Below are 27,864 nucleotides of genomic sequence, written 5' to 3'. Positions count from 1 at the left end.
CCACCACACTCTCTTGCTTCTCTGTCTTCCAGCCGAGCTCACATCTAGCCTTGCGGAACTTATAGGACAGAGATAGCTGTCTTAGAGGGAATGGTCCTCCTAATAAAAATTTTTTGTTTTTGGGAGAACTCTTTATTATTTCTTCTTTATGTTGCCCTATAGGCAGGAATAGAGACTGTTGGGAGCAGAAGCTAAGGCCCCCTAGTAGAACGATACCATTGGTTAGAGAAAGTAAAGAGCTGAAACAAAATTAGGGGTGGTGCTGCATGTTCATCTGTTAAATAACCTTGGAAAATTTTTAATACTCCAACATAGACATCTCTAGAACATTCCGTGATTTTCTAGATGTCTTATGACCCAGCATATGATCTTCAGAACCTTCCTCATTTGGCTGTTGCCCTTTCCCCCCGGCTAAAAAAAAACACCTGCTTATTCTAGTTCAAGGCTAAGTCCAAGCCTTCTGCAAGCAGCCCTCTTACTCCCACCCCAACCCTCTTTCCAATGGATGCATCCTGTACAAACCTCGGTAAGAGCACATTTCAATCAGGATGTACATCTCTGCCAACTTCTGAGCCTCCCACGCTAGACTGTGAGCAAGTTGGGGTCTGGGACTGTCATTGTCTCTATCTTTAGTTAACACTGTGCTTGCATAATAATAATATTCCTAGATAATCGCTAAAAGAATTTTTTTCACTCAAATAAAGCAAAGAAATAAATAGTCTGTGTTGGCATAAATGGAGACCATGTGTCATGACAACATGTTGTTTTAATTTTAACTTTTCTAGGAGGCAACCAACTCTTGCATCTCTCTCCAACTCTTTAATTACAGGTCTGGCGGGAGTAGGGGCTAATGATTTGATGTTGACTCAACTTTGAGCATGATAGCGGTAGTGGCTGGCTAGATAGTAATTTGTAAGCTGTACAGCCATTTGAGATGTCATAACAGGAAGCTGGCTGGAGTCAATGAATATTCTCCCAAAAGAAGTATGGGTTTAGTCATTGCTCACTTACATTTTATTCACAGTTACATTGTAATGATGAATGGAATTTTTGTCTCATGCTAGAGAATTCATTTTCTCTACCTCCCAAATATCTGACTGTTGCCCTTTCTCAGGTAATGTCAGGATAAATTTAGCATTCATCACAATTATAATTACTTTTCCCTGTAATTATTTGGGGTTTTTTTTTTTTTTTTGGTCTGTTTTTCCCTTATTTGCACATTCAACATGGCTGGTGTCAGACTAGGTTCATTTCAGCCTCTAACAGCACCTCAAGACATATTTGGTGAGTGTGGTGTAAGCCTTATTAATGTACTTAATTGAGGGGCCACTGAATTTTCAGAGAGGCTTCAAGTTGTGTTTGTGCAGTTTTTCAAAACCTTGCAGTAGAAGTCTTAGTGATTTCATATCATTTTGAAATTAACTGTTGTGTAGTATAACATTGTATAATTCTTGTACTATAGTGGAGAGGTGGAGGCCAAAAATCCTGTGTGGAAATACAGATACGGAAAGAATAATATGGCCTACACTTGCCATAGTAAAGAGAACTGAACTCAGAATGGGCCAGAGTTTTCAATGAAGTAGCTTGTGGTGGTATGGCTTCTGGGCATACCCTAAATGCTGCCTTAACCTACCCAAAGTTAACCCACCCACACTGCCTGGACATATTCATTTTTGGCCAGATTGCTCTGTCCACTAAATTATTTATGTAGAGGTAGCTTTTGGTCTACTTTTTTTTTTTTTCCTCCCCAAACTAAATGCTACAGATGAACAGAGGGGACGTTTATAAAGTATGCTGAGGCAGCTGGGTGATATTGCATTACTATCCTTGGAATACTGAGGAGTGGCTATTTTTAGCTTTCACCTGAGCAAACATGACTCAGTTTGTTGACCTGAATCCATCTAGTCCCTTTTTAAATACACAAAGTCTATTAATCCCTAGAACGACACTGGTTTCTAAGTAAGGCCTTCATTTCACATACCTGTCAGTTGACTTGTAGCTTCCTCAAAGGTTGCAGATAATTTCAACTTCTTCCACTTAAATCTGTTCCCCTACGATTAAATCCCTCACACTTTTAAAAAATGTAATGATGGAAATCAAACCTTTTGATTTTAGACAGTTTTATGATACATGTAGTCATAATTTTGGCTACAATTGAATGAGAACACCTATTATAAGCAACCAGCCATTAGCTATAAGTTTTATTTTTTACTTTACTTTTGTAGGCTTTCTACATAAAGGAACACCTTGGAATTCACTTTTAACTGGAGTAGGAAATTGTCTTGAGCTGTAAATATGGTACCGGGGGAACATTTACTGTCCATCTTTGACTCTCAGAATTTCTGTTTACTTTCTCCAACAATACTTTGCCTTTTGAGCACTACAAGAAAAGTTGAAAATACTGAATTGTCTTCAGGTTTTTAAGTTATGTAAAGGTTTTTGAGTCTAGAGCACTGGTGTATTGACATGAAGGAAAATATTTGTGGTTCTCATAGTATAGTTTGAGATGCATTTGAGTTTCTCCAAGTTCATTGCCATGATCTTTATGAAAATATTAATATTTTGAAATTTTTTCTTTATGCAAGAAACACTAGACTAATGAAAGAATGAAAATAATTCGGGCCCCTACAAAGGCGGGCGTTCACTGTGTCCATTAAAAATGCAGCCTTTGTGCCCGTGAAGTGTTCGGCTCCTCTGTTATTAAGTTTGGAATGTGGTTTCGGAGCTTAGCTGAGGAACTCAGCTAGTCATTTTTCATTTTGGTCTGAGGAGGGAGAGACTTGTTTTTCAAAAGGAAAAAAAAATGAAAAAAGGTTAGGTTCATTTTGGAAGAATAGAAGTTTTAAAATGTAGTAACTATTTTTGCCTCAAATAGTCAGTTTGAGCATGCTAGCCAAAAATAGAATTCATGACTTTCGTCTCCCTGTTTACTTCTCCAACCACATTAAAAAGGATTCAGTTAAATGTGTCATTTGGTCTTTTTAATGTCAGTGGGCTATTTAGCTGAGTCAGGATAACCAAAGTTTGATTTTCATCTTTCCAGTAATAAGCCAGATGTCTGATTTTAAATGAATTAGGTATAAAATTGTCTTTGTGAGGCAGTTCTGAGCTTTAAAGAAAAACTTCCCTGGCATTGATCAGCGGTGACTTCACGTCACACGTTCAGGATTCTACACTGAAGAACTGTTGGCTAGAGTTTAGCAGTGCTGTGTTGTTGGGTACACTTTATTAGGCATTTTCATAACTTCCTGCAAACATACATTCTACTACTCAAAATTTAGGGTAGTTACTTAGGGAAAAAATGTATTTAGAGAAAAATGTATTTTTCCCTAAATAATGTATATTCGAGCATTAGAAGTAGAGAAAATATTAATAATATACAATTTTGCCTCCCATGTGACTTTCCTCTTCCTTTTACATTATTTCTCTGGTTGCTATTGCTATTAAATAAGTGATAATTTCTGCTCATATAAATTCTGAAAGCATGGTATACCAAGTATATTTACAAAATTAAACATACTTAAACTGTACACATAAAACATAATTTATAATGTTTTCCTTTCACTACTAACTTTCAGAGAGAAGTTTTATAAATTGATTTTAAAAACATATTATACTAGCTGAACCCATGAAGAAAACTATGAAAATTTTCAAAGAGATATAAAAATGAACTCCAGCTAATGGAGAAGCAATCACTGTTCTTGCACGGGAACACCAAATGTTGGGAAAGGATGCTTATGTCCACATTAATTTATGGACTTAATGTAATTTCACTGTAAATCCCAGCCGTATGTTATAAATTTCAGATGGACTGAGGAGAGAGGATTTAGTCTACCAGATACCGATACAAACCATCAATGTTGTATTGGGCCATGAAATGACAGTCCAATACAGGAAACAGATCAGATTGTCCAGAACCGTCTATTGTTACACATAAGGTAAAGGTGATGTCATAAATCAATAAGAGAGTCTATTTAGTAGAGAGTAATTTACATATTTAAACAAGTAAAAAACTAGAACCTTGCCTCATCTCTTATATCAAAACAAATTCCAGAAGGACCATCTTTAAATACTTAAAAAATGATTTGTTAAAAGTAACTGGAAGTTACTGAAGGTACCTGTTTATTGAATTTGGGGATAAAGAAAATCTCTCTAAGGACAAAAGCATGGAAAAAAACATAAATTGAAAGAGAGACTTTATATGAAATTTTGATCTTCTCCATATGAAAATATGCTATAAACAAATTTAGACAGCAAATGGAAAAGTTTAAATAAATTGCAAATAAAAAATGTTAAAGAATGATTCTTATTTATAGGGTATGTAAGTACATTAAGTTTGGTGTATCAGGTATCGAGTTTGGAATATTTTGTAACTGTGATTTGAAAATTTAAATTATGTAGAAAATATTTATAATATAATAGTTAATACTAATTTTATACTTCTAATGTGCTCAAGCACTGTTCTGAGTACATTTCATGTTAACCTGTTTAATGTACACAATGACTCAGAAAGGTGAGTGCTATCATTATTGCCATTTAAGAGATGATAAAACTAATACACAAAAAGGTTCAGTAATTCACTCCAAACTTTCCCAGTGTGGAGTAGTGACGACACAACTAGAAATTAGAGAGCCGGGGTCTGACGTCACGTAGGCTGGCTCCAGAGCTCATGTCAGTTACCATTGTGCTACCCTGCTTCTCCACGTGAACAGGAAGAAAAAGCTACAAAACTATCTATGGTATCATACTATTTTGTAAAAATATGTGTTAAGATTAGTATATATTTTTAAGGTCATACAAGGTAATTCATGTATAAATTTTTGTCTAATTATACCATCATGGAAAAGACAGTATTTTCATATTATCCCACACTAGTTTCTTCCCTGTCGTGGGATTTTGGGTAAATGTCTCAAACTTTATAATATCTATATTTTGTAGAATTTCTATTATAATTGTAATCATTTTATAATCTCAAAAGTGTTTTTTAATGTTATGTAGTTCAAATGTGATACTTTCTTTTGAAATGTGTGGGTTATATTTTAGTATACCTTTGGAGTATCAGTCATCGTTTGAGTTCCTATCCTCTGACAGGTATCACTCTAAGTGGGGACCTGAGATTAACGTAGTTCTTTTTCTTAATCAAAAGCAGTATTGTAACATTTTAGAATTAAGAATCTTAGAAACCAGCTATCTTGGTTGAATCTTAGAAACCAATTATCTCTTTTCTCAGATGAGAACCCTGAAGTTATTAGAGATTTACCTACTTACCCAAGATTAACTGAGGGTAAGCTGTTTAACCAGGCTCCAGACTCAGGTCTTTTGATTTCAGACACTGAGATCTATGAAGCACCAGAGCCCTCCAAGTTGATAGGCAAGTGGGAACTGAAACACCGTCGATTTTTGTGACATTTCATTTTGGAGTGAGGAGATAACTGAACCAAACAGGTTACAAATATATCCTTTCAATAAATGTCAGGGATTGAAGACACAATGGGACGGCCCTTGGGGATGCTTTATGACGCCTACAGAGGTCACTGAAGGAGCCTCACACATATTTGATCCCAAGTTATACAAGGCAGTACAAAAAAAGCGAGGAGACAATAGTGGAAAGAATGTTAGCCAGAAATGAGCATTTTAGTGGATTATTTTTCTAAAATAAAACCATTTTCTTTTCAGCTCCAGGTCCTACAACAGCAGTGTCCTATATGTCGGTGAAATGCGTGGATGTTCGTAAAAACCATCACAAGGCAAAATGGTTAATGCCTTGGGGACCCAACCAGTGCGACAAAATCCGAGACATCGAGGAAGCAATCCCAAGGGAAATAGAAGCCAATGATATTGTGTTTTCTGTCCACATTCCTCTCCCCACCATGGAGATGAGTCCTTGGTTCCAATTCATGCTCTTTATCCTACAGCTGGACATTGCATTCAAGCTGAACAACCAAATCAGTAAGTGCATTCTCTTCTCTTTCCTTTCCTACCTTGGAGAATTTCTCTCTTTAGGTTCTTTCAGAGCCAGCTGTAGTGACAGTAAAATGGTAATGTTAATAGTAGACAATTACTGATGGCTTACTACTTACTAGGCACTTTTCTGAGCCCTCAACTTGTGTTAACCCATTTCACCTTCCCACCAGTATCTAGAGGTAGGTCTTTTATTTCCTTTAACAGTGAGAAAACTTGGATACCAGCAGGTTGCATAAGGTCAGACAGCTGAAGGGTGGATTCAAATATGGGCAGCCTGGCTTTAGAGCCCTGCTCTAACCATCAAGTTTCATTACCTCTCTGGAGGGTAGAAAATGTTCCTTTTTCCCTTGGCTGGTCTAGTGATTAAAATGACATAAGACATAAAAGAAAAAAAATACTAATTTCATACATATGGGAGCTTCAGAGTTATGAGACTCAAGGGCAAGTTGAGTAATTGAAGCTTAGTATGCCATCCTGAGCTAAGGAATGGGATAGAGGAGTAGAGCTTCAAAGAGGAGGAGGATAGTTCTCAGGATGATAAGAAAGCAAATACTTGTTAATTAGAAGTTTACCCTGCCAGCAGGTAAGTCTTTCAAATAAAAATTTATCTCTGGTAAAGATCTCTTTCTGTGCCAGACCCACTAACTAAATTCTTTTAGGCTGTTAAGGGAGCAGTAAATTTTTTTTTCTTGAGTATGCTGGGTCTTTATGGCCCTCAGGTCAAAATAATCCGCCTGCCACATTTGTCCCTTCAGCTCTCTGGTGCGACAAAGGAACTCACCCCAGTAGAGTGACTTGAGGATTTCTGAAAGGCCCCTCGTTTCAAAATGTCCTTTTCCACTGGGCTGTGAGGAAAGCCATTGCCTTAGAGAAAGATCCTTATCAAAGTGGGAACGTCAACCCATGCACACTCATTTTTCCCTCAAAACCAGGGCATTCTTTTAGCTTACCCAGTTGTGATTCAAGACTCTGAGGGCATGGAGCCCATACACATCGTGTGCAGAGGAGATCACTGGATGATTTCTGGCAGGGAGATCCACCTGTGGCATCTGGAGATAGTACAGGGAATTCCAGGTTGAGAAAGAAGAAAGCATTTTTTACTGATGTAAGATCAGGGGTGAGAGGGAAAAAGTATGTTGAAACAGCTCTGCCTGGGGTCTGCTCATGGATTAAAGCACTTTTTCTATTGTAATTTTCCTGTATCAGCAGTAATCTTGTGCAATCATATTAATTTATTCTTCTTAGAAATTGAAACAGTTTGTGTCCCTGATTGACAGCTTATCAAACAGATTATGCTGAGATAATTTTCTATAATGCAGACTTTCCCCTCCCCATTTATTTAATCTTCCACTCATTACTTCAAAATGTTTTTGAGTACCGACTACCACCAGGCAGTGTATTGATGGCTGGACATGCAGATACAAATGAAGACGCCATCCTTCAAGTGGAAAGGACTAGGAAATAACCAGTCATTACAGTAGAGTGTGCTAGGTGCTGTGACTAAGGTATGCCCAGGAGGCCAAAGAGCATAAAGAAAAGGCTTTAGAGCAAGGAAAGGAAAAGCTGGCTTGGTGTGTGCATAGATGTGCTTATGTATATCAATGTGTGTACTTGTGCATGTACTGGTGAGTAGATACTTGAGGTGACTGTTAGAGTGGAAACCCTGACAAAGAGTTGGTGAGCATGGGGTGCAAATAAAAGAGTATTCTAGGTAGAAGGAAGAAAGAACAGTTAATACGAAGGTCCAGATTTGTACAACAGCCCAAAGCATTCAAGTGGCATTTCTCTTGTTTCATTCTCTTGCATATTGACTCATTCATTGGTTTTGTAACTCATTCATTCATTCAGACTTTGAACCCCAACCCAGTGTTAAGCAACAGGTACTGAGGATACCAGACTGAACAAAAAATGTTCTTCTAAGGAGTTAGGGAAGATGGTGGTTGGGAAACAGACACTTAAAACTACCAAAGAGAAAGATAACTGTTATAATGAAAGGAATATGCAATGGTATGACATTGTGATTTTTAAGAAATAAGATATTTGATTATAAAGATGTCCAGAAAAGATTTCTCATGTATATTGGGTCTTGCTCCACAGTTCCTGGCTCATGGCTCCCTCAAACCCTTGGAATTTTCTGAGTGATAAAAGCATTGGGAGCATCTTTTGTTATATTTGGGCTCTTGTTCTTGCATTTTGAAAATGCTTCAGAGTCATAAATGTGAAATATGTGTCTTGTTCCACCACCAGTAGGCTTCTGTTAACAAGGTAACTTTTGGAAAACACCTAAGGGTAAGGACAGGTTGTGAAGGAAACCAACCATAAATACAGGGATGAAATTTTCAGCATTCTTGCCCCCCAGTTTCCGGAGAGGAGAGAGGGCTTGGAAGTGGAACCAGTCTCCAATGGTGAGCGATTTAATCAGTCATGGCTACGTAATGGAGCTGCTATAAAAAACCCAGAAGTGAGGGGTTTGGAGAGCTTCTAGGATAGGGAACTAGAATACTTCCATGTGTAGGGCCCCAAGCTCTAGGAGGGATAGAAGCCCCTTTGTTTGGGATCTTGCCCTGTATATCTCCATCTGGCTATTGATTCATATCTTTTGTAATAAGTCTGTAATCTAGTGCGTTCTGCGAGCTGTTCTAGCCAATTATTGAACACAACGAGGAGGTTGTGGGAACCTCTGATTTATAGCCAGTCGGTCAGAAGCATGGGTGACAACCTAGGCTTATGATTGGCATCTGAAGTGGAGGGTGGTTCTTGTGGGACTGAGCCATTAATCTGCGGAATCTCATACTATCTCCAGGTAGTGTCAGAATTGAGTTGAGTGGTAGGACACCTTGCTGGTACTTGAAAATAGGTGGATATGTGTGGATGTCCTCCCCCTGCCATACACACATCCTAATTGGTGGTCAGAGCCTATTACTTACATACCTTAATAACTTTATAGATGAATTATTTCCCAGCAAATATTAATCCTAAACATCAAAATGTCTATGTTGGTGATGCTTTGATAACATATTTCTATTCAGTATATATAAGTGAAGTGAAAATGTGTATTCAAGCTTCAAAACATATTTTGTCTTCATCTAGAAAAAGATTTCGCTAAATATTCTTATCTTAAAAAAGTCCTTAAATTTTTTGTAACATGAAGCCCTGCACTTATAAGGGCACACTAAAAATTTAACAAAATAGATAACTAATGGTTCTGTCAGTAAATGTGTAAAATAACTGAAATCATAGAGCTTGGAAAAAATCAGATTTAAAAAATACATTTTATTAGCAGAGGCAGTGGATTGAGGCCATTAACTTTAATATGAGAAAGTTACATATTGGGTTGGTGAGAATATTTTTTTTCTTTAAATTTATTCTCTACACTTTTATTTATGGACAATGAAGAAGGCATTGAGTAAGGAGTGATGGTATGTCTTTGCCCATTGATACAGATATATACCTACATGTATTTTAATGATAATAATATGTGTAAGACATGGTAGGTTTTCCTGTAACCCTTATATTAGGAATGCATGAGATGCCTGTCCACTTTTTATATTTTATCATTGTTTGGATGCCTTTTGGAGAGCAATAAATGGGACAGGAGAAAAGAGACTGGGAGTGTGGTGCAAAAGATCCTATTATATGTAGGTGATTGTCTGTTTATCAAAAATTCAGTCATAACAATATTACCTTCAATGGAAAGAGAAGTCAGGACCAATCCTATTTTCTCTTTAAGCTTTTCTAGGTAGTCTATGAAATAAATTTCAGATTGCAAATAATGAAAAGACTTCCCATTTGGACTATGAAATTAATATTTGTATTTCCAATATATACGGTCAGAGTTTTCACCCGGGTCTTTGAGCAGATAAAATAATCTAAGGACTCCTTTTTTCCCAAGAGAACACCAGTTCTTTTTTTTTTTTTTTTCCTCAGATGGGTTGGAGTGGTCAGACTGGGTTTTTCAGGGTATATTAAGAAGTGTGCACAGGACATAAGACTCTCCTTTACTAGAAAAGTCCCCCATCAAGTGTGAGTATATCTCAGCTTAGAGCTCAGAGGAGCAAAAAGTGGAAATTTCCCTTGGCTGTGGGGCTGAAACAGGAAACCACCCAGAAACCTTTGGCAGGAGAAAGCGGGGAGTTTCCGGTTCCCCAGGACCAAGTGGACATTTTCACCAGAAGCACCTCTAGGTGCAGCCACATCTGTCCTCCCTCCTCCTCATTGAGGTGGAGTCTCCATGAGCTCACAGGTTGTTGTCTGTTCCATTTGCTAATGAATCCCAAGCACCAGTGCCTGGCACAGATCTGTCCCCTGCATGTACCTATTGAATGAGTGAATAAATCCAGCCACATCCTTGCACAGCTGATGGGGACAGCTGGGTAAGTGGGTCATGACTCTCCCTCTCTGTGTGGCATTTGTGTTGCCAAATCATGGTGGTGCCCTGCACTCTAGATGACCAGGGAAAACCCCCACCGAAACCTCACTGGGTATGGAACCGCTTCAGACATCAAGCAAGTGAAGTGCCCAACACCTGGGCTACTTGGGTGTGAATGATCTCTGCCCTCTTCCAGGATTGCAGTGTTGTTGCAGGTATCAGGAGGGTCCTAGTGGGTGTCTTGGCTGCCTCGATTAGGGGATCCCTTTCTTCTGAGTGTGGTCCAAGCTGGGAGAATGAGTCCAAGTTAGCGGGAGCAGAGGGCTGGGAGCATCCTCACTGGAACCTCCATCTTTGGGCTCACAGTGAGTGGGGAAGGTCGCCTCCTCACGGAGGAGCTTGACAGAGGCTGGTCCTTGTCGAACTCATCAAAGAGGTCACAACTCAGCAGTTTTGAAAGAACACATCAAAAATATTCTGCTGGTGTTCTTATCCCACAGGGCAAATCGAACTTATCACTACCGTACAAGGAAGCAAGCTTTTTAAAATCAGCGGCACAAAGAAAAGGTGAAACTGATGAAACCTCAGGAGAGAGGCAAAAGCTGGCTTTGATGACAACACTAGATCTAATCCTTAGTTTCATTTCCATGGGTAGCACCCAATAGACATTTGCTGCCCATAATATACAATGCAGCACATAGTAGAGGAAGACAGCACTCAGGAAAATGGCCACGAGGTACCCTTTTATGGCTGCTGGCCCACCTCCCTTATAAGTAGCCATGACAGTAGTGCAGGAGAGGATTTGCATGTGGATTCTCCTCTAGAATGGTTCCAGGCTCATCGTGGCTGTGCAATAATAGCCCACGAGTCTTTGATTCATTCCAGCCCTCTCTGATCTCTCTGGTTTTCAATTCCTGAACCACCTCCTTCGAATGGTAGTGCACTGGCCTGGGTCTCACCCCTCTAACTTCTCTGTGCTTCTAAGGACTTTATATTTTAAGTGAATTTTTGTTATTTGGGTTGAATGCTTATTTCTTGTAAGTTTTGTAATTTAAGGTGATAGAGATTTTAGCTAGAATCAAGATCTTGACAAACCCTTAGAAACTAGAAAAGCATTGACTTGTGATTTAAAAGTTAGTCATTGTTTCATCAATTCCAAGATTTAATCAGGGTGATCCTTTGGAGAGAAAATGGTGACAATAAAGGGTAATTTATAGTGATAAAAAAGGTCAGAGAGTGTACGTAACTGATTATCGAGAAAGAAGATACTCCATGCATATTATGCAAAAAAGTAACCCACATTTGAAAAAGTAATTTTAAACAGAACCCTGACTTTGCACCTTTTAAGCATAAACATTTTTAACACTTACAGTTGTCATTAAGTAATAAATATGAAAAATATTAGCCAGTTCAACTCTTTTTTTTACTGTTCTTCTTCTACAGTTGTCCCGATTTTCCTCCGTTGCTCTCCCCTGCCCACCCCCCACTCCCGTAGTCAGTCCCCACCATGTTGTCCATGTCCTTGGGTCATTCATACGTGTTCCTTGACTAGACCCTTCCCCTTCTTTCCCCCCTGATCACCCTCCCTCCTTCCCTCTGGTCACTGTCAGTCTGTTCCTTGTTTCCATGCCTTTGGTTCTATTTTGCTCATTTGTTTGTTTTGTTCATTAGGTTCCTCTTATAGGTGAGATCATATGGTATTTGTCTTTTGCCACCTGGCATATTTCACTTAGCATAATACTCTCCATTTCCATCCATGCTGTCACACAAGGTAGGAGTTCCTTCTTTCTGTTGCATAGTATTCCAGTGTATAAATGTACCAGTTTTTTGCTCTCCTCATTTACTGATGGGCACTTAGGCTGTTTCCAGCACTTGGCTATTGTAAATAACACTGCTATGAACATAAGGGTGGACAGGTTCTTTTTAATTGACGTTTCAGGAATCTCAGGGTATAATCCCAGCAGTGGAATCACTGCATCAAAAGGCAGTTCCATTTTAAGATTTTTGAGGAATTTCAAAATCTGTTTTCCACAGTGGCTGCGCCAGTCTGCATTCCCACCAACAATGCACTAGGGTTCCCTTTTCTCCACACTCTCACCAACACTTGTTTGTTGATTTTTTAATGATTGCCATTCTGACTGGTGTGAGGTATATCTCATTGTGGTTTTAATTTGCATTTTTCTGATGGTTAGTGGTTCTGAACATCCTTTCATATGCTCATGGGTCCTCTGTATGTCCTCCTTGGAGGAGTGTCTGTTCAGGTCCTCTGCCATTTTTTAATTAGATTGTTTGTCTTTCTAGTGTGGAGTTGCATGAGTTCTTTCTATATTTTGGAGATCAAATCCTTGTCTGCGGTATCATTGGCAAATATGTTTTCCCATACAGTTGGTTCCCTTTTCATTTTGATGTTTTCTGTAGCCATGAAGAAGCTTTTTAATTTAATGTAGTCCCTTTGTTTATTCTTTCCTTCATTTCCCTTGCCAGAGAGGATATACAGGTGAAAATATTGCTGTGTGGAATATTTGAAATTTTACTGCCTATGTTTTCCTCTAGGACTGTCATGGTGTCATGGCTTACGTTTAAGTCTTTTATCTATTTTGAGTTTATTCTGGTGTATGGTGTAAGTTGGTGGTCCAGTTTAATTTTTTTGCATGTACCATTCCAGTTCTCCCAATACCATTTGCTGAAGAGGCTATTTTTACTCCATTTTATGCTCCTACCCCCTTTGTCAAATATTAGTTGAGAGACATTTCTGGGCTCTCTATTCTGTTCCATTGATCTATGTGTCTCTTCTTATGCCAGTACCAGGCTGTTTTGATTACAGTGGCCTTGTAATCTGGTTTGATATCAGGTATTGTAATCCCTCCTACTTTGTTCTTCCTCAAGATTGTTGAGGCTGTTCAGGTCATTTTTGGTTCCATATAAATTTTTGAATTATTTGTTCTAAATCTGTGAAGTACAGCATTGGTATTTTAATAGGGATTGCATTGAATCTGTAGGTTGCTTTGGGGAGTATGGACATTTTAATGATGTTAATTCTCCCAATGCATGAACACGGTATATGCTTCCATTCATTTGCATCTTCCTCAATTTCTTTCTTCAGTGTTCTGTAGTTTTCCAAGTATAGGTCTTTTACCTCCTTGGTTAACTTTATTCCTAGGTACTTTATTTTTCTTGTTGCTATAGTAAATGGGATTTTTTTTTCATAGTTTCTTTTTCCGAGAATTCATTGTTGGTGTACAAATATGCCTTTGATTTCTGAATATTGACTTTGTATCCTGCTATTTTACCAAATTCACTTATTAGGTCAAGTGGTTTTTTGATGGAGCCTATAGGGTTTTCTGTGTACACTCTCATGTTGTCTGCAGGTAATGACAGTTTTACTTTCTCCTTTCCAATATAACTGCCTTTTATTTCTTTTTTCTTGTCTGATCACTGTAGCTAGAACTTCCAATACTATGTTGAATAAAAGTGGTGAAAGTGGACACCCTTGTCTTGTTCCTGAACTTAGGGGGAAAGCTGTTAGTTTTTGCCCATTGAGTATGATGTTGGCAGTAGGTTTCTCATTTATGGCCTTTATTATGCTGAGGTATGTTCCCTCTATTCCCACTGTGCTGTTTTTATTATAAATGGGTGCTGTACCTTATCAAATGCTTTTTCAGCATCTATTGATATGATCACGTGATTTTTGTCTTTCATTTTGTTTATGTGGTGTGTTAACATTTATTGATTTGCAAATGTTATACATCCTTTCATCCCTGGGATGAATCCCATTGATCATGGTGGATGGTCTTTTTAATGTATTGCTGGATGTGGTTTGCCAATATTTTATTGAGGATTTTTAGCGTCTATGTTCATCAGTGATATTGGCCTGTAGTTTTTTTCTTTTGTTGTATCTTTAGCTGGTTTTGGAATTAGGATAATACTGGCCTCCAAAAAAACAATTGGAGGGATCTTCCCTCTTCTTGAATTTTTTTTGAATAGTTTGAGAAGGATAGGAGTTAGTTCTTCCCTAAATGTTCAGTAAAATTCACCTGTGAAGCCATCTATTTGGTCCAGAGCTTTTGTGCGCTGGGAGTTTTTTGATTACTGCTTTAGTTTCACTAGTTGTTATCAGTTTATTCAAGCTTTCTGCTTTTTCTTGATTCAGTTGGAAGAATATCTGTTTCTAGAAATGTGTCCATTTCACCCAGGTTATCCAATTTCTTGGTATATAGTTGTTAATAGTAATTTCTTACAATCCTTTGTATTTCGGTGGTATTGGTTGTAATTTCTCCTTTTTCATTGCTGTTTTTATTTATTTGGGTCCTCTATCTCTTTTTCTTGATGAGTCTTGTTAAAGGCTTGTCACTTTTATTTATCCTTTCAAAGAACCAACTCCTGGATTTATTGATCTTTTCAATTGTTCTTTTAGTCTCTCTGTCATTTAATTCTGCTCTGATCTTGATTATATCCTTCCTTCTATTTGCTCTGGGCTTTGTTTGTTGTTGTCAGTTCAACTTTTAAATGTTGATAGTTTTAAAATAATAGTCTACAAGATCTAGAGAAAAAAGGCTAACTGAAGAGAATCCTGAGACTTAGAGATTCCTAGAAACAAGAGTAATGGTCCTTTTAGTGAATACGAGTTTTTCAAATTCTGAGCAGACCTGTCTGGAAATCTATGATTGGGTTAGTGATGATTTCTGAACATTTTAGAGGCATAGAATTAACCTGTTTGTCAAGGCACAAATGTGGTGTTCCTGTAGAATTGTAAGGGACATAAGACTTTAATTTTTACTCCAAAATGTTAGAACATGGAAGGGAGAGAAGAAGAGTGAGTAGACTGAAAAGGGTGTCAGAAAAATGTCAGCCTAAACATCTGGTGTCTGGATGTATAGTTAATCATTCAGAAAAATGAATGCTTATCTGTTTGATAGGCTTGGATTTTTCTGTAACACCAAATTCTGTATTTGAAAATAAATATCCTCTAGAGTGAGTATATCTCATTCTTTTTAAATAGTATTGTCAGTCGCTCAATTTATATATGTCTTTGTGAAACGCAGCTTTTAGTTGGCTAATAGGTACCCACTTGTAATGGAATGTCACTCTACTGATTACAACTGCAAGTCACATACTTAGCATAACTTCAGATGCTCTGTGGGGCTCCTTTAGAGGAACTTGGGTGCAGAGATCAAAGTCGGAGGTTTTCTTTTTTTCTTTTTTCTTTTTTTTTTTTGACATGTCTTAACCCAGCTTTCAAATGTACTGGCTGTTGAAATAGAAGCACTGAGATTCATTGGCAGAAAGCCTCAAGATGGATTGCTCTGTGTTGAAAAGTGAATCGAGGATTTCAGAGGGTAAAAATCCCTTAGGCTAAAGAATCCCTTAGGTAAATGGTATGCGGTAGGGAAAGCCCGTGTCTGTTCTGTTCTTAGGTAATGAAGTTGTTGTTTTGCCTTGAGGCCTGTGCTGTACTCTACAGTTGAATGTTTTCTTACTTGCTTGTTTCATTATTGCAAATGATTACATAAAATGATGGAATTAAATGTTTCTATAGTGGACGAGTGATTTCCTCTTCTCAAACTGAAAACATGTCTGTAAAACTTATTTCTAGTAAAAAAAAGAAAAAAATATAATCAGAATGATACTGTTACCTAGTCGATAAGTCAATACTCAAGTTAGATGGCTGAGTGTCCTGGGAGAAAACTGCCTAACTTTTTATGAAGTGATTGTGTGCTTCCACTTGAGCACCTATTATGGGATATTAAGTAGACACTACAAGAAAACGATTAGAATAAAGGAACAATCTGCTAACTGTAAAAAATAAACTCTCAGATTTTCCAAAATCATCAGGGGTGAATTTATAGAAGGAAGGAAGTCAAGGAATCCTTCTGTGAACTTATTGTTAGCCATCGGTAAGAGTCATGGTTCTGAATTTTATTTTCAGATGCTTCTTGGGAAGGGGTCACAGAGAGAGCTGAATGGGGCAGAGGATTCCATCCACCACAGATCTACGACTGCTGTGGTGGAACAGACCACTGGTAATATGGTATTCCCACAACTGGAATTTCATGCTTCATCAGATAATCCTCTTTAACAAAATATGTTGAAGCAACTACTGAGATATAAATTCTACCATTCTACTTCCCTCCAAACAGAGACCTTCTTTGATTTTTTGACCACATTACAAGAAAAACATTTCTGATTAGATATTTTTCATTGCAGGCTCAGGTCACCAAGATTTTCAGAGTTACCTTTTAAATTTTTTTATGTACCTCAGTCAGAGTCAATTTGAGCAGAAATAAAAACTGAATTTTCCCTCTATGCTCATATTTCTCCCCCTCCAAACAAACAAACAAACCCTCAAACGTACCAGAAAGATCCAGAAGACTTAAAGAAAGCGGGGTTTGTGGTGGTGGATAAAGGTAGGAAAGTCGTCAGTATTCCAGGCGGGTTTACGTGGCTAGTTCTCTTTCTTAGGGAATCATGCACTCTCTTCAAACGAAGGCTAGAACCTAGAAATTACTAGTATGAATCAGTCTTACCAACTAACTTAGAATAGAAAAAAACTAAAATCCTGGGAGAAGACTATATTTTAATGATTAACCAAGAATGGCAAAGATTAGAGACATCGTGTTTGTTTACTTTGATTCGTGGATTATCTTTTCCTTTGAGGGACTCTTCAGGCACAACTTCGGAATTAATCATTGTGAACATGTTTATATTGGCAGGAGCATGGGAACCTTTGGCTTTGTTGTGTTTGTTTCATGTGATAATTGGGGTAAGCCCATTACTTAGACAGCATTACTATAAAGCTGTCTGGATCTCTCTATCTAGCTTGATGGTTTTGCGTTATATATTTCCAAATTTAAAACAATCCAATCTAGAAACAGAGTTGGGCTTCTCCAAAACTTTCCCAAGGTTTTTAAAAATTAATATTTATAGTTTACTATATCCAGTCCCTCCCACCTCCTTCCAGTTGTCCATTAGCTTACTGGTCAGTTTCACATTAGAAAGTGGATCGTATTGGCTTGACTTCTAGCCTTAAAACACTCATCTATGGTGCTGAATAATTTGCAGTAATTGTTACTCAACATTAGCTGTGTAATTGCAGACTCTGAGCACTGAAAGCAACGTTAGAATACTGCTGGTCTAATAATCCTTGACCAAGAGACTATGGGCAGACTTCAAGGACCAAATGAGCCCCCTGATATGCTATGTAAAATTTCAGTTGTAGTTACTTAAGTTAATTTTTGGAGTAAGAGGGTTTGTGGCTTTTGTCAGATTTTCAAATAGGTGCTTGACTCCCAAATGTTAAAAACCAGTCCTTTAATTTACCAGATGAAGAAATCTTACAGCTGGTGATACTTGTCCACTCCAGCACAGCTGTTTGGAGACACAGCAGGATCTCCTCTTTGTATTAGCCACGTAGGTAGGCAGGTAGGCAGGTGGTGCATAGCAGCAAGTGCGCTACACTGTAGAGGTCAGTGAGCCTTCTGCCAAACAGCAGCCTCTAATTTTTGGACAGAAGTTGCTCTGGTCTTTCTAAAATGGTGTATTTTTCTATTTAAAAAAAAAATCTCCCAATCTGTATGCAGTTGAGGGAATGTAGTGTAGTCTCGAACCCAGATTAGGAGGCAGGTAGGACCTGTTTATAGTGCCACAGCTGCAGGTCACCCACGTGTCTCATTTCCTGCTCTGAGTTTAGAATATAAATGAGGAGATTCTCTTTGCATCCATAACAAGTATATCCTGGTTACTAAAATAAAAGCCTGGTGACATCAATGAGAAATGTGAACAGCAAAGCAGCCAGCAGCAACAGATTCCTGGATAGTGGCACCAATACACACAAAGTGTTGTTGTGTTTTTACGTCCTTTTCTAACTTTGGGTTTTCATATTACTATTTAAATGCAGTCATCACATAGCTAATGTGCGGTTATTTTATGGGGAACCATACTTTTATTTTTTGGAACCAAAGAATATATTAAGATTATTTTCTGGACTGTTCTTTCCAAAGCAAAAGAAACTTAGATGGGGGAAGGAGAATCCTTTGTTAAACAAAGCAGAATTCTACTCTCAAAAGTACCAGGGAGCCTACATTGGAAAAAACCATTTCTTTCAACATCTACGTACACCGATGCTAGAAATGATTCCAGTTCCTCTTTGGTTTTAGTAAGTTAATGTTAATAGTAGAGATAGTAGAAATCCTTTAAAGAAGAAGGGCCTCTGTTTTCTTAAATTTTTCTGGTCCAGGTTGTTTCCTAAAATAATTGTCCAATGAATTTATCTTCCCTGCCTTACTGGTTATGCATATTATGACCACAAAGGAAAGCCCAGGCCTGACCTAACAAGCAAAATTATGCCTTCTTTAAAAGTAAGGTTTGGGGGAAAATTGAAAATATTTAACTTTAGTATCTTCAAAAAAGTTGCTGACACATAGAAAAGAGTTCAAATAATTGGAGTTGTTCAGCAATGAAAAGCCTGTGTCTTCAAGTAGCGAGCAGCCTGTCACTGGTAGTAATCAAGCAGAAGCTGCTTGGTGGAGTATAGGAGATCAAAATTATGATGACCACAGTGGAGTTTGCCTTTGCCAAGTATTTTTGTATCAGGGATGCTGGTGGTTGTCTTTGCTGCCAGCCATTTGCTTTGACCTCACATCTCTTTTTTTTTTTTACCAAACTTGCCTATCTTGGGCTTCCACCATGCCTACTGACTGGGGAGCTGGCCACATGATCAGTCCCCTAGCCTCAGATGATTGAATTAGGATGGGCCCTTGACACAATAGGCAATAATCAGATTCTCTCGCGCACGCGCCTGCCTCTCTCTCTCTCTCTCTCTCTCTCACTCTCACTCTCACTCTCAGAAGTTGGGGTTTAATTATTCTAGACCCATCTTCATTAGCACTTACACTGAAAAGTCCTGAGGGCTGTCTGGGTAGCCATCACTGACCACATGCGTGGAGAAGAGAAAATTGGTTGAAACCAGATGCAAAGAGAAAGTGGAGGTGAAGGACAATGGGATGTAACATTGGGGTGTAATTATGATTACTACAAGTGATGGCTTTTTCTTGGCAGATTTCTCTTTCTGGTCTGGTCTCTCAAGCTTGTCAGGACTTTCTGTCCTTGGGTTCCTTGAGATACCTTTGTATCCTCCCAGTTAACTTCTACTTAAGTTTGCAGGGGTAAAATCTTGTTACTTGTAACCAAATCATCTCTGATTAAGACAACTTTACTCTCCTTTCATCTGATCATCTCAACAATTCTCCCTGACAGAATGAGGAAACTGAGGATGAGAGAAGTTCACTGACTGGGCCAAAGTCTCCTAGTGGGAAATAAAAGGTTACAAGTCAAATTGATTTTGTGGCTCCAGTGCCTGGATCCCACCATGAGTCTATCAATAAGGCTGTGGATTCCTGTTCTGAGAGGAAAATTGTAATAGATGACCCCTGAAGTCCCAGCTACTCTAACTCTCTTTGCAGAGAGTCTGTGATTCACTTAAGATTCTTTGACTCCGTAGAAGTCCCATGAGTATGCCTTCAGCGTTGTAAGTACGTGACTTCGGAAACCCTCAAGTGGGAACCATTTTAGAAGATGCCTCTGTCAGGATGGACGCCCCTTTGTTAGTGGGTGAGCTTAGTGTTGAACTGAGTGAGTTTTCTTGTCTTTTATTTTGTTACATGTTACCATGTGTTCATTTCTAGTCCTTGGGTAGGCAGACAGGGTTTCTGTACTGGAAGTGTATTTTTAGTCTGACATTAAAAAATGTATCATAGACACCAACACAGGAAGCAGTTTTTAGGTGAGTCAGTGTATAAATAACCAAAGAGTTTTCATAAAGGGATGGTAGGTCTTTTAATTTAACAGTCCAGCTTCTGAGCTTTCCTTCCCAACTTCCTTCATTCATTCAGTAGTCATTTATTGGGCTTCTACTATGTGCTGGCATTTTTTTTTTTTTCCTTAGGATTTATGATACAAAGGTAAGCCCTCCTTCATAATACAGTTTCAGAATACATTATGGCCCTTCTATGTTTACTTCTCTTTATTCTGCAAGACTGAATTTTGAGGGCTGGAACTGTATCTTGTTCCTTTTTGTGTCTCCATACTTAGCACAGCTCCAGACACAGTAAATATTCAAGATGTACTCAAAATAATTAGTGAGGAGTGCGCAGTCTAGTTCAGAGGTAAAGAAACAAAAATTACACTGTTGTATTCAATGCCAAGTGCCCAAAGTATTCTATGAACACAGAAGGGGAAATGATTAACTCACCGAAAAGGTAATTTTTAAAGAGTATAGGTGGAGTCTTAAAGGGGATGGTGGAATTTGTTACAATCTACTCTCTGATGGCAAGGAAATGCCATTTTAAAAAATGTAAACAGCCTCAATTTATTTATTGATTTTAGAAAGAGAGGAAGAGGGGGGAAGAGAGAGAAACATCGATTTGTTGTTTTACCTATTTATGCATTCATAAGTTGATTCTTGTTTGTGCCCTCATGGGGATCAAACCAGCAACCTTGGTATGTTGGGACGATGTTCTAACCAATTGAGCTACCCAGCCAGGGCCAAAGCCCAGCCTCATTTTGTTATGTGAAACCAAAGTGTTTGGCCTGAATCCCTAACCTTCCACTTACAAATTAAGTTTCTGAACTTTCTTGTACTTATCTTCATCTACAACAGCAATTTTCAACCCGCGTGCCACAAGAATTTTTAAAACATGCGTTACCTGATTATTTAGTCAGGAGCAGTGATCTATTTCGTTTAGATTGTCAAATTGAAAAAATGACAAGAGCCAACACAATAGCCGTCCCCTGTGAGTGAGTCAAAGTATACCTGTTTTTTCATCAGACAGGCAAAAATTATATATTTTCTGGCATGCCACAGAATTTTAGTAATTACTTTATGTGTGCCATCAGATGAAAAAGGTTGAAAATCACTGATCTATAAACTACAGATAATAGTAGTACCACCCTTATCAGATTGTTCGGAGGATTAAACTAGAAGAATATATATATATATATTTTATATATATAAAATACTTTTATATACCAAGTGCTTGGTACATAATAAATGCTCAATAAAAGCAAGTGATTGTTATTCTTGGACTTGAGCAGAGAGGAAAAATGTGGTTCGGGAGAGAATATGGAAGCCCAGAAAGGGAAACAGTAGGGCCAAGTGTGCAAAACAAGGATCCAGGCGGAGGCTGCCACCTGCCTTTTACAACTCTAGGACAGAGATTCTTAACTTTAGATCAAGAATCTTAACCTTGGGAGGAAATGTGCATAGGCCCCGTTCACAGGGTATTCATATTTCTACTGAAGCCCTAAAGTCATCCATGGAATTCAGAGGTTTGTGAATCTAAACGGAAAAGCTCCAAAACCTTGGTACTCATGAGTGCCAAATACCATGCTGACCAGCACTTTTAAAAGGTGGAGAATACCCTCTTAAAATAGGAGATATTATTAACGTATAAATTAAAATGTTTTGGAATAGAATAATAATTCAGGATGGGAGCAGAGGTATATGGAAGACAACCTCAGACAATGAGTGACTTCTCCAAGGTCACCTGGTTTGCAGGTAAGGAGGTTAGGACTAACACCCATATTTTTCTACCGTGAAAAGCTGTGAAATAACATGTTCTATGCGAAGGACAGTAAGCCCACTTGTTAGGCTGTGGAAGAATTCCATATTGGAGAGAAAAGTTAAGCCCCTGGAAGACATGGGGGTCAGTTGGTGAGTTGCCTTGATGACCAGGCAAAGAAATTTGGAGTTTGATCCTTCAGAAAAGGAATTGAAAAATCACATACCTAGTGCTGAAATAAAATGTGAAATTCAGGATTTGAGACTCATAGCTGGTCCTTTGAATTATACAGCAGCTACAAGTGCAAGTCTCATTTCTTTCTTCCTTCCTTTCTTTTCTTTTTTTTTTTACCCCCATCCGGATTTCTTACGTGGTGGTATTCCTGACGGGAGGGCATCTGTGAACATTTTAATGGGAGAAGTCATAAAGCTGGGTTAGGGCTGTGTTCGCACAAGGCTGGCTTCGCAGGCAGGTAAAATCTGACTCCCTTTTGCTTTTCAGCTGCCGACACAGCCATCGCTGCCACCACCAGCTGAGTGACTCGGAATCTAGGGGTTGCCAGTAATTGTGGGTTTAAGTCACAGAGGAAAAAGATAAGAGGCTAGCAAGGCTGGTTTTTCCACAATTAAATGCTGCCTCTCGGGCTTCTCTGACGGCAGGAATCCAGGAGGTCAGGAACCACCAGCCATATTATTTTTCTCCCTGGCTGCCTGCTCGCATTTGTATCCCCTCCTCATTCATGGGAACGAAGAAAAGGTGGGTTGGAAATAAAAAGCTTGTTCTAGCCTACTTTTTCCTTTACGAAACTTGTCAGAAACAAAGCTTTCCCATGAAACAGATGTGATCCCTTCTGGTAGCTGGCTTTTGCTGCCAGCAGACAACACAAAGATATTTTGTGGGGAGGGGGAAAACCATTGTTGAAATGCACTATTGTCCTCCGAAAATTACGACTGTGTTTTTTTTCTTCCCCACTCCCATGTACTCTGGTATTTTTGTATTTGTTACTGTTTATTTTTTAATTATTTTATTTTATTATTATTTTTAAAAATGGATTTTGGAGACAGAGAGGAAAGGGAGGAGAGGATCACTGATGTGTTGGTCCACTTATTGATGCGTTCATTGGTGGATTTTTGTATGTGCTGTGACCGGGGACCGCAGCTTCAACCATGGCGTTTGCAGTCCATGCTCTAACCCACTGAACTCCTTGGCCAGGGCCTGTGTGTTACTGTTTAACTCTTACATTAGTCAAACTCAAGTTCTGTCCCTTATCACTCCAACAGTTATTGTAAGTGCCTGGAGGGCAGGGGTTGTTTTATTGTTTGTTTTTGCCATAATGCCTCAAGTGTAGAAGGCAGTTAAATAGCTGGTGGCAGTTTAGATTTCTACATTTATGAATTGTTAGAGCTAGAAGGACCTTAGTCATCATATGATTCAACTCAGTATTTAAAGAAATAATATAATATGTAAAGCAGCTTATTCAAACTGTACAGCTAATTAGTGGCTCTCCTAGAGCAAGAAACAGGTCTCCTGATATGGGACATAATGGGAAAGAACTTGAGCTGTGGAGTCGGGCAAACCTGGGCTTACGTTTTAGCTTCCTCCCACACTAGCAGCGTGACTGTGGGCCTCAGTTTCCTCATTTTGAGCTTGTAGAATGCTCGTTTTTATCTGGTTGGCATCTGTGTGTGACTGAAAATGTCTGCACATAGTAGGCACTCAAAAATGGGAGGTTTTAAGGACCACTCTTTTATTTTTTAAAATCAAGATCCTCTTTATAAGAGACTCACATTTCTGTGATCTCTTCGTAGAGAATGTAGCCCTATTGCTTTTGGTGAGAACTTAGGAGAGAGAGTGGGCTAATCAGGCTCTTAGGAGGATGCAGCTTCTAATGCACTAGAAATAGAAACTGGTCCCGCCAACAGAAAAAAACGGGTCACCAGCACAATGTCTTTTCTCTTCTCCTGTCACCCCTCAATGTAAGGGAGTTGGGTTGGTTCGTTCAGCGGTTAACAGTGGCGTGCCTGCCATGCTGAGGAAGAGACTAGCGATGTGGGGAGGCAGGGAGGCGGGGTGGCGGGGGAGATGAACAAGCCAACGGGACCATCTTGCTTCAGAAGTGATAGGAGCCTCAATGATCTCAATGGATGTGATGGCAGAAGGGGAGGCCATTGGCTAAGGATGCTGCCCGGACTTGGTATCCAGGGGCAAATTTACGGAGAGAGGTGCATGGAGAGAAGGACAGAGGCAGAGGGGGTGCCCATGTTACCCAAAAGGAAAGAAGTTATTTCCAGGGAACGGCTGAAGGAGATGGATGGAGAGAGAGAGAGAGAGAGAGAGGAAAGGGGAAAGGGCTTAACACTGCTGTTAGTGTGGGTGGCTTTTATTGAGGGAGGGGCAGTGGAAGTTTTTCGGGGCTCAACTTAGGGTCCTGGTTTTTTTATTATACTTCCTTCTCACTCTCAAACAGACACACATGCCTTCTGCACCTTCTTGGTGGTGTGAATCTGTCCAAATTTTGAAAGCCTGGGAGGGAGCCCGATATTGTCCCTTTCCTACCCAGAGCTCAGGTCCAGAGAATGCCCTGGCTGATGGATCAAGAAGAGGACCAGATCTGCAAATAGAACCCCAAAAGCCAAGTGCAATAATCCCCCCTCCTCCCATAAGCCATATGAAACAAATACTCTGTGTGAGTAACACTGGCCTGACTCCAGCAATAACACAGCTGTTGAAACAGCTTAGTCACCGGGGCGATGGAGGTAGTGTGGCGCGGGAATGCTGGGGTGCAGTGATCTGACATTTAGCTGGCTGGCAGCAGCCCTGAGAGCCTACACAGATCTGTGGGAGAGCTGCAGAGAGGACCTGCCTCCTGTCCACAAGTGTTCCCTTGTTTCTTTTGAAGCCCAACCATAATCCTGGGCAGGGCAGACTGAGGAGAGGAAGAAATGGTTCACCCCTGTTAGACACCTGGTCTCTCCCCCTTAATGATCCATATTTATTTCCTGAATAACTTTTCTTTTTCTGCCCCAGGCTAGGCAGAGTGTAATTTTTGATATGGTAAAGGGGGAAAGGAGTGTTCATGTATTTTACTTATAAATCTTAGCTTCTGGTATCCAGGTCATCTATGAAGAAATTACAAGCACAAGTCCAGGCTCTTCCACCTGACCTTGCTTGGATTCCTTGAGCAGCTTCATCTGCCAAAACTCTTGTCTAAAGGTTCTCAGCAGATCTGAGCAAAATACTTAGCCAGTTTCATCAGGATTTAGGGAGGACTAGTAAACTGCTGGGGAGTGACGCCACTCCTCTTCCAGCCCTTTGGAGAAGTGACCTTGGTGTTTTCTCTTTATCCTAGACTTCTGCACTGTTTGTTTTGGAAGTTGTTAAGTTAAATTAGCCATTCCTTCCCCTTCCTGGTTACTGTATGAGAATGCAGCTGTCAGTCTGTGAACTCTGCCATCAGCTATTTTTAGATTCAGTGTGAATGAAGCTCTTCTCTAATTGCCTTCAGAGGGAGAGGGAGAGAAGAAGGGAGGGAGGGAAGGAGAGAGAGAGGCAGGTAGATTTTCATAACCATCAAATCAGCTATTCTAAATGCTCTGTGCACTGACGGTGTCCTGGGGAGAAAGCAAAGAAACCACTGTGTGTTTCCTCCCTTGGCTGTCAAGATTTTCTCTGCACATTTATGTTGATTATGGTCAAATAGGAAAGAGCTGTTGCCACATTTGTTTCCCAGTTTTTTAACACTCGCCGGTTTGGATGGTTCTGATTTCTCTAGCTTCGCTAGGAACAGATTGGTTATTGTTGAGTTCATGTTCCTTTGGAAACAGACAAGGTGATATTTTCTGTAAGAGTAGATAATCTTAAACATGCTGAGAACTGCATAAGGGCAATGGGCTCGGTTTTCTCCAGACCTCCTTGCTGAAATACCCTTCCAAATAAAGTGCTGCAACGTGCAGAGCAAGCTTCTCCCATTGTCACCAGAGCCTCCCTGCTCTCCAGCCTCCACTGTTCTCTCCACTCCTCCCTGATGACACCATGCTATTTTGTGCTTCGATGACTTTTTATGCACGTGGCTTCCTCTGCCTGTAATTCCTTCTCCTACTTGTTACCCAGTGAACTCTTACTCATCCAGTGATTCACAGTGGACCATCATCTCATCTGGATGAGGTGATCTGATCCAGAAGATCGTGAAGTCCATTCTACATTCCTTGTCCCCCTACCTAGCACTCTGGGCATCTTTGTGTTGACTATGTACTTCATGTGTACTTCTAATGTAGTACTGCCCACATGGAATTATACTTACTTAAACATAGGCCTGCCTTCCCTACTTTACTGTGAACAATTTGAGGGCAATGACTTTGCCTTGTATGTATTTTTATCCGCACTGTTGTGCATGGAAACTAGTAGGTTCTTAAAAGTATTTGATGGAGAAAAAATTGAACTGGATTAGATGGTCCACCTAGCATTAGGATTTATAGAGGTATATCAGTTCCATCTTGGAGGCAGTACTAGCTGTTGTTCTCTGCAAGATGCGATGGGAATTGACCAAACGGAGGATGGGGTTGGCTTTCGGAACCACAAAAGTGCAGTAGAGACATCCAGTAGGAAGTGAGCATGTGGATTTGAAATTCGGGAGGGAAATTTGAACTTGAGAAAGTGACTGGCATCCCAGGAGCAAATGAGACAACCTCAGAGTGAGTATGCTGAGTTAGAAGGGGAGAAAGCTACTCTACAACCTGGTGAACAAATGTAGTTTTTCTGTATTCTGTGGTACTTCAGATTCATTTGTTTACAAAACAATTGATGTCCCAGCTACTTCTCCAAATGCATAGCCTTTAGCAGTACAGTAGGGTACAGTAAGGATAAGTGAATGTTTTCTGAGATGCCACTTTGCAAAGGGCCTGATGTGAGGAATGTTCCCCCCGTCCTCATCATGTTTCATAAGTTGGCATTTTATTACATGCAGCTGACTTTGCCTAGGATGTATTGCTCCAGAACATAGCAAGGGACCATTTTGATGATGCTTAGAAAAATGACCCCTTACATGTGGAAAATACTTCTCCACAACGCAAATGCTTGATGTGATGGAGACAAATGAGAGAGGTAATGCGAACAAACTGTTAGGCTGGTTTGCGAAATAATTGTACTCATTCATTTTTATAACTGCTCACACCCAGACCTGTAGCCCATCTTAAGAAAACACCCAGGGCCAAATTTATAATTAGCTGAGTCCATTTTTACCAGCCCAAGCCATGGATATAGGACAGGGTTTGTTTTGTTATTTCCTTAATTGAAAGCGTCAAGAAAATACAAGCCAGGTCAGAGAGTTTTTGATTGGGGAAGGAACGCTGGCATAAATAACCCCAGATTATATGTCTGCTGGAGGCTGGTCTGGGCGTCCTCCTTCAGAGGTTACCCAAACAAACCCTGATGACTGACAGGCTCCCCTATGGAATGTAGGAATGCATATGAGCATTTTGAAACCTCTTTAATTTTTTTCCCAGGGCAAGGGCCCAGGAAAATCAAGGTTTCTCAGGAAACCTTTGACAACCATAAAATAATTCTTTATTTCCTCTCAATGTGACTTCCCCTACCCCCTTTTCCCTTTATTTCCAGTTAATTGGTCAACAATATAACCTAACCATCCTGAGGCTGGAGGGAAAGGGAACTAGTATTTTTTTTTTAACCTTACCTGAGGACATACATGCTTATTGATTTTAGAGAGAGGGGAAGGAAGGGAGAGGAGGGGAGGAGAGAAACATTTGATGTGAGAAGAACACTGATCAGTTGCCTCCTATATGCACTCCTGACCAGGGACCAAACATGCAACCCAGGCACGTACCCTGACTGGGAATCAAGTCTGTGACCTTTCAGTGTATGGGACAATGCTCCAAAGGAGCCACACCAGCTGGGGCAGGCAACTCGTATTTTTAAGTGTCTGTGTGATAAGTGGTCCTGTCAACAGCCTTGGGAAGTAGG

The 27,864-nt window shown here is 39.6% G+C and overlaps 1 protein-coding gene across 3 annotated transcripts in view; it reads left to right on the top strand.

Moving 5' to 3' along the window:
* WLS (Wnt ligand secretion mediator) overlaps positions 1-27,864 on the top strand; it is a 143,965-nt gene that overhangs the window by 37,857 nt on the left and 78,244 nt on the right. For all 3 annotated transcript variants that reach the window (XM_054574545.1, XM_054574534.1, XM_054574525.1), the window contains exon 2: positions 5,677-5,949. In XM_054574545.1, the coding sequence (XP_054430520.1) occupies positions 5,677-5,949 (273 nt within the window). The remainder of the gene's footprint in view (positions 1-5,676; positions 5,950-27,864) is intronic.

The sequence above is a fragment of the Pteronotus mesoamericanus genome, unplaced genomic scaffold, assembly GCF_021234165.1.
Source record: "Pteronotus mesoamericanus isolate MK-2021 breed Mesoamerican mustached bat unplaced genomic scaffold, CSHL_Meso_final contig_105, whole genome shotgun sequence".
Taxonomy (NCBI): domain Eukaryota; kingdom Metazoa; phylum Chordata; class Mammalia; order Chiroptera; family Mormoopidae; genus Pteronotus; species Pteronotus mesoamericanus.
The sequence above is the reverse complement of the archived record's forward strand: the minus strand, read 5'-3'. Positions and strand labels throughout refer to the sequence as shown.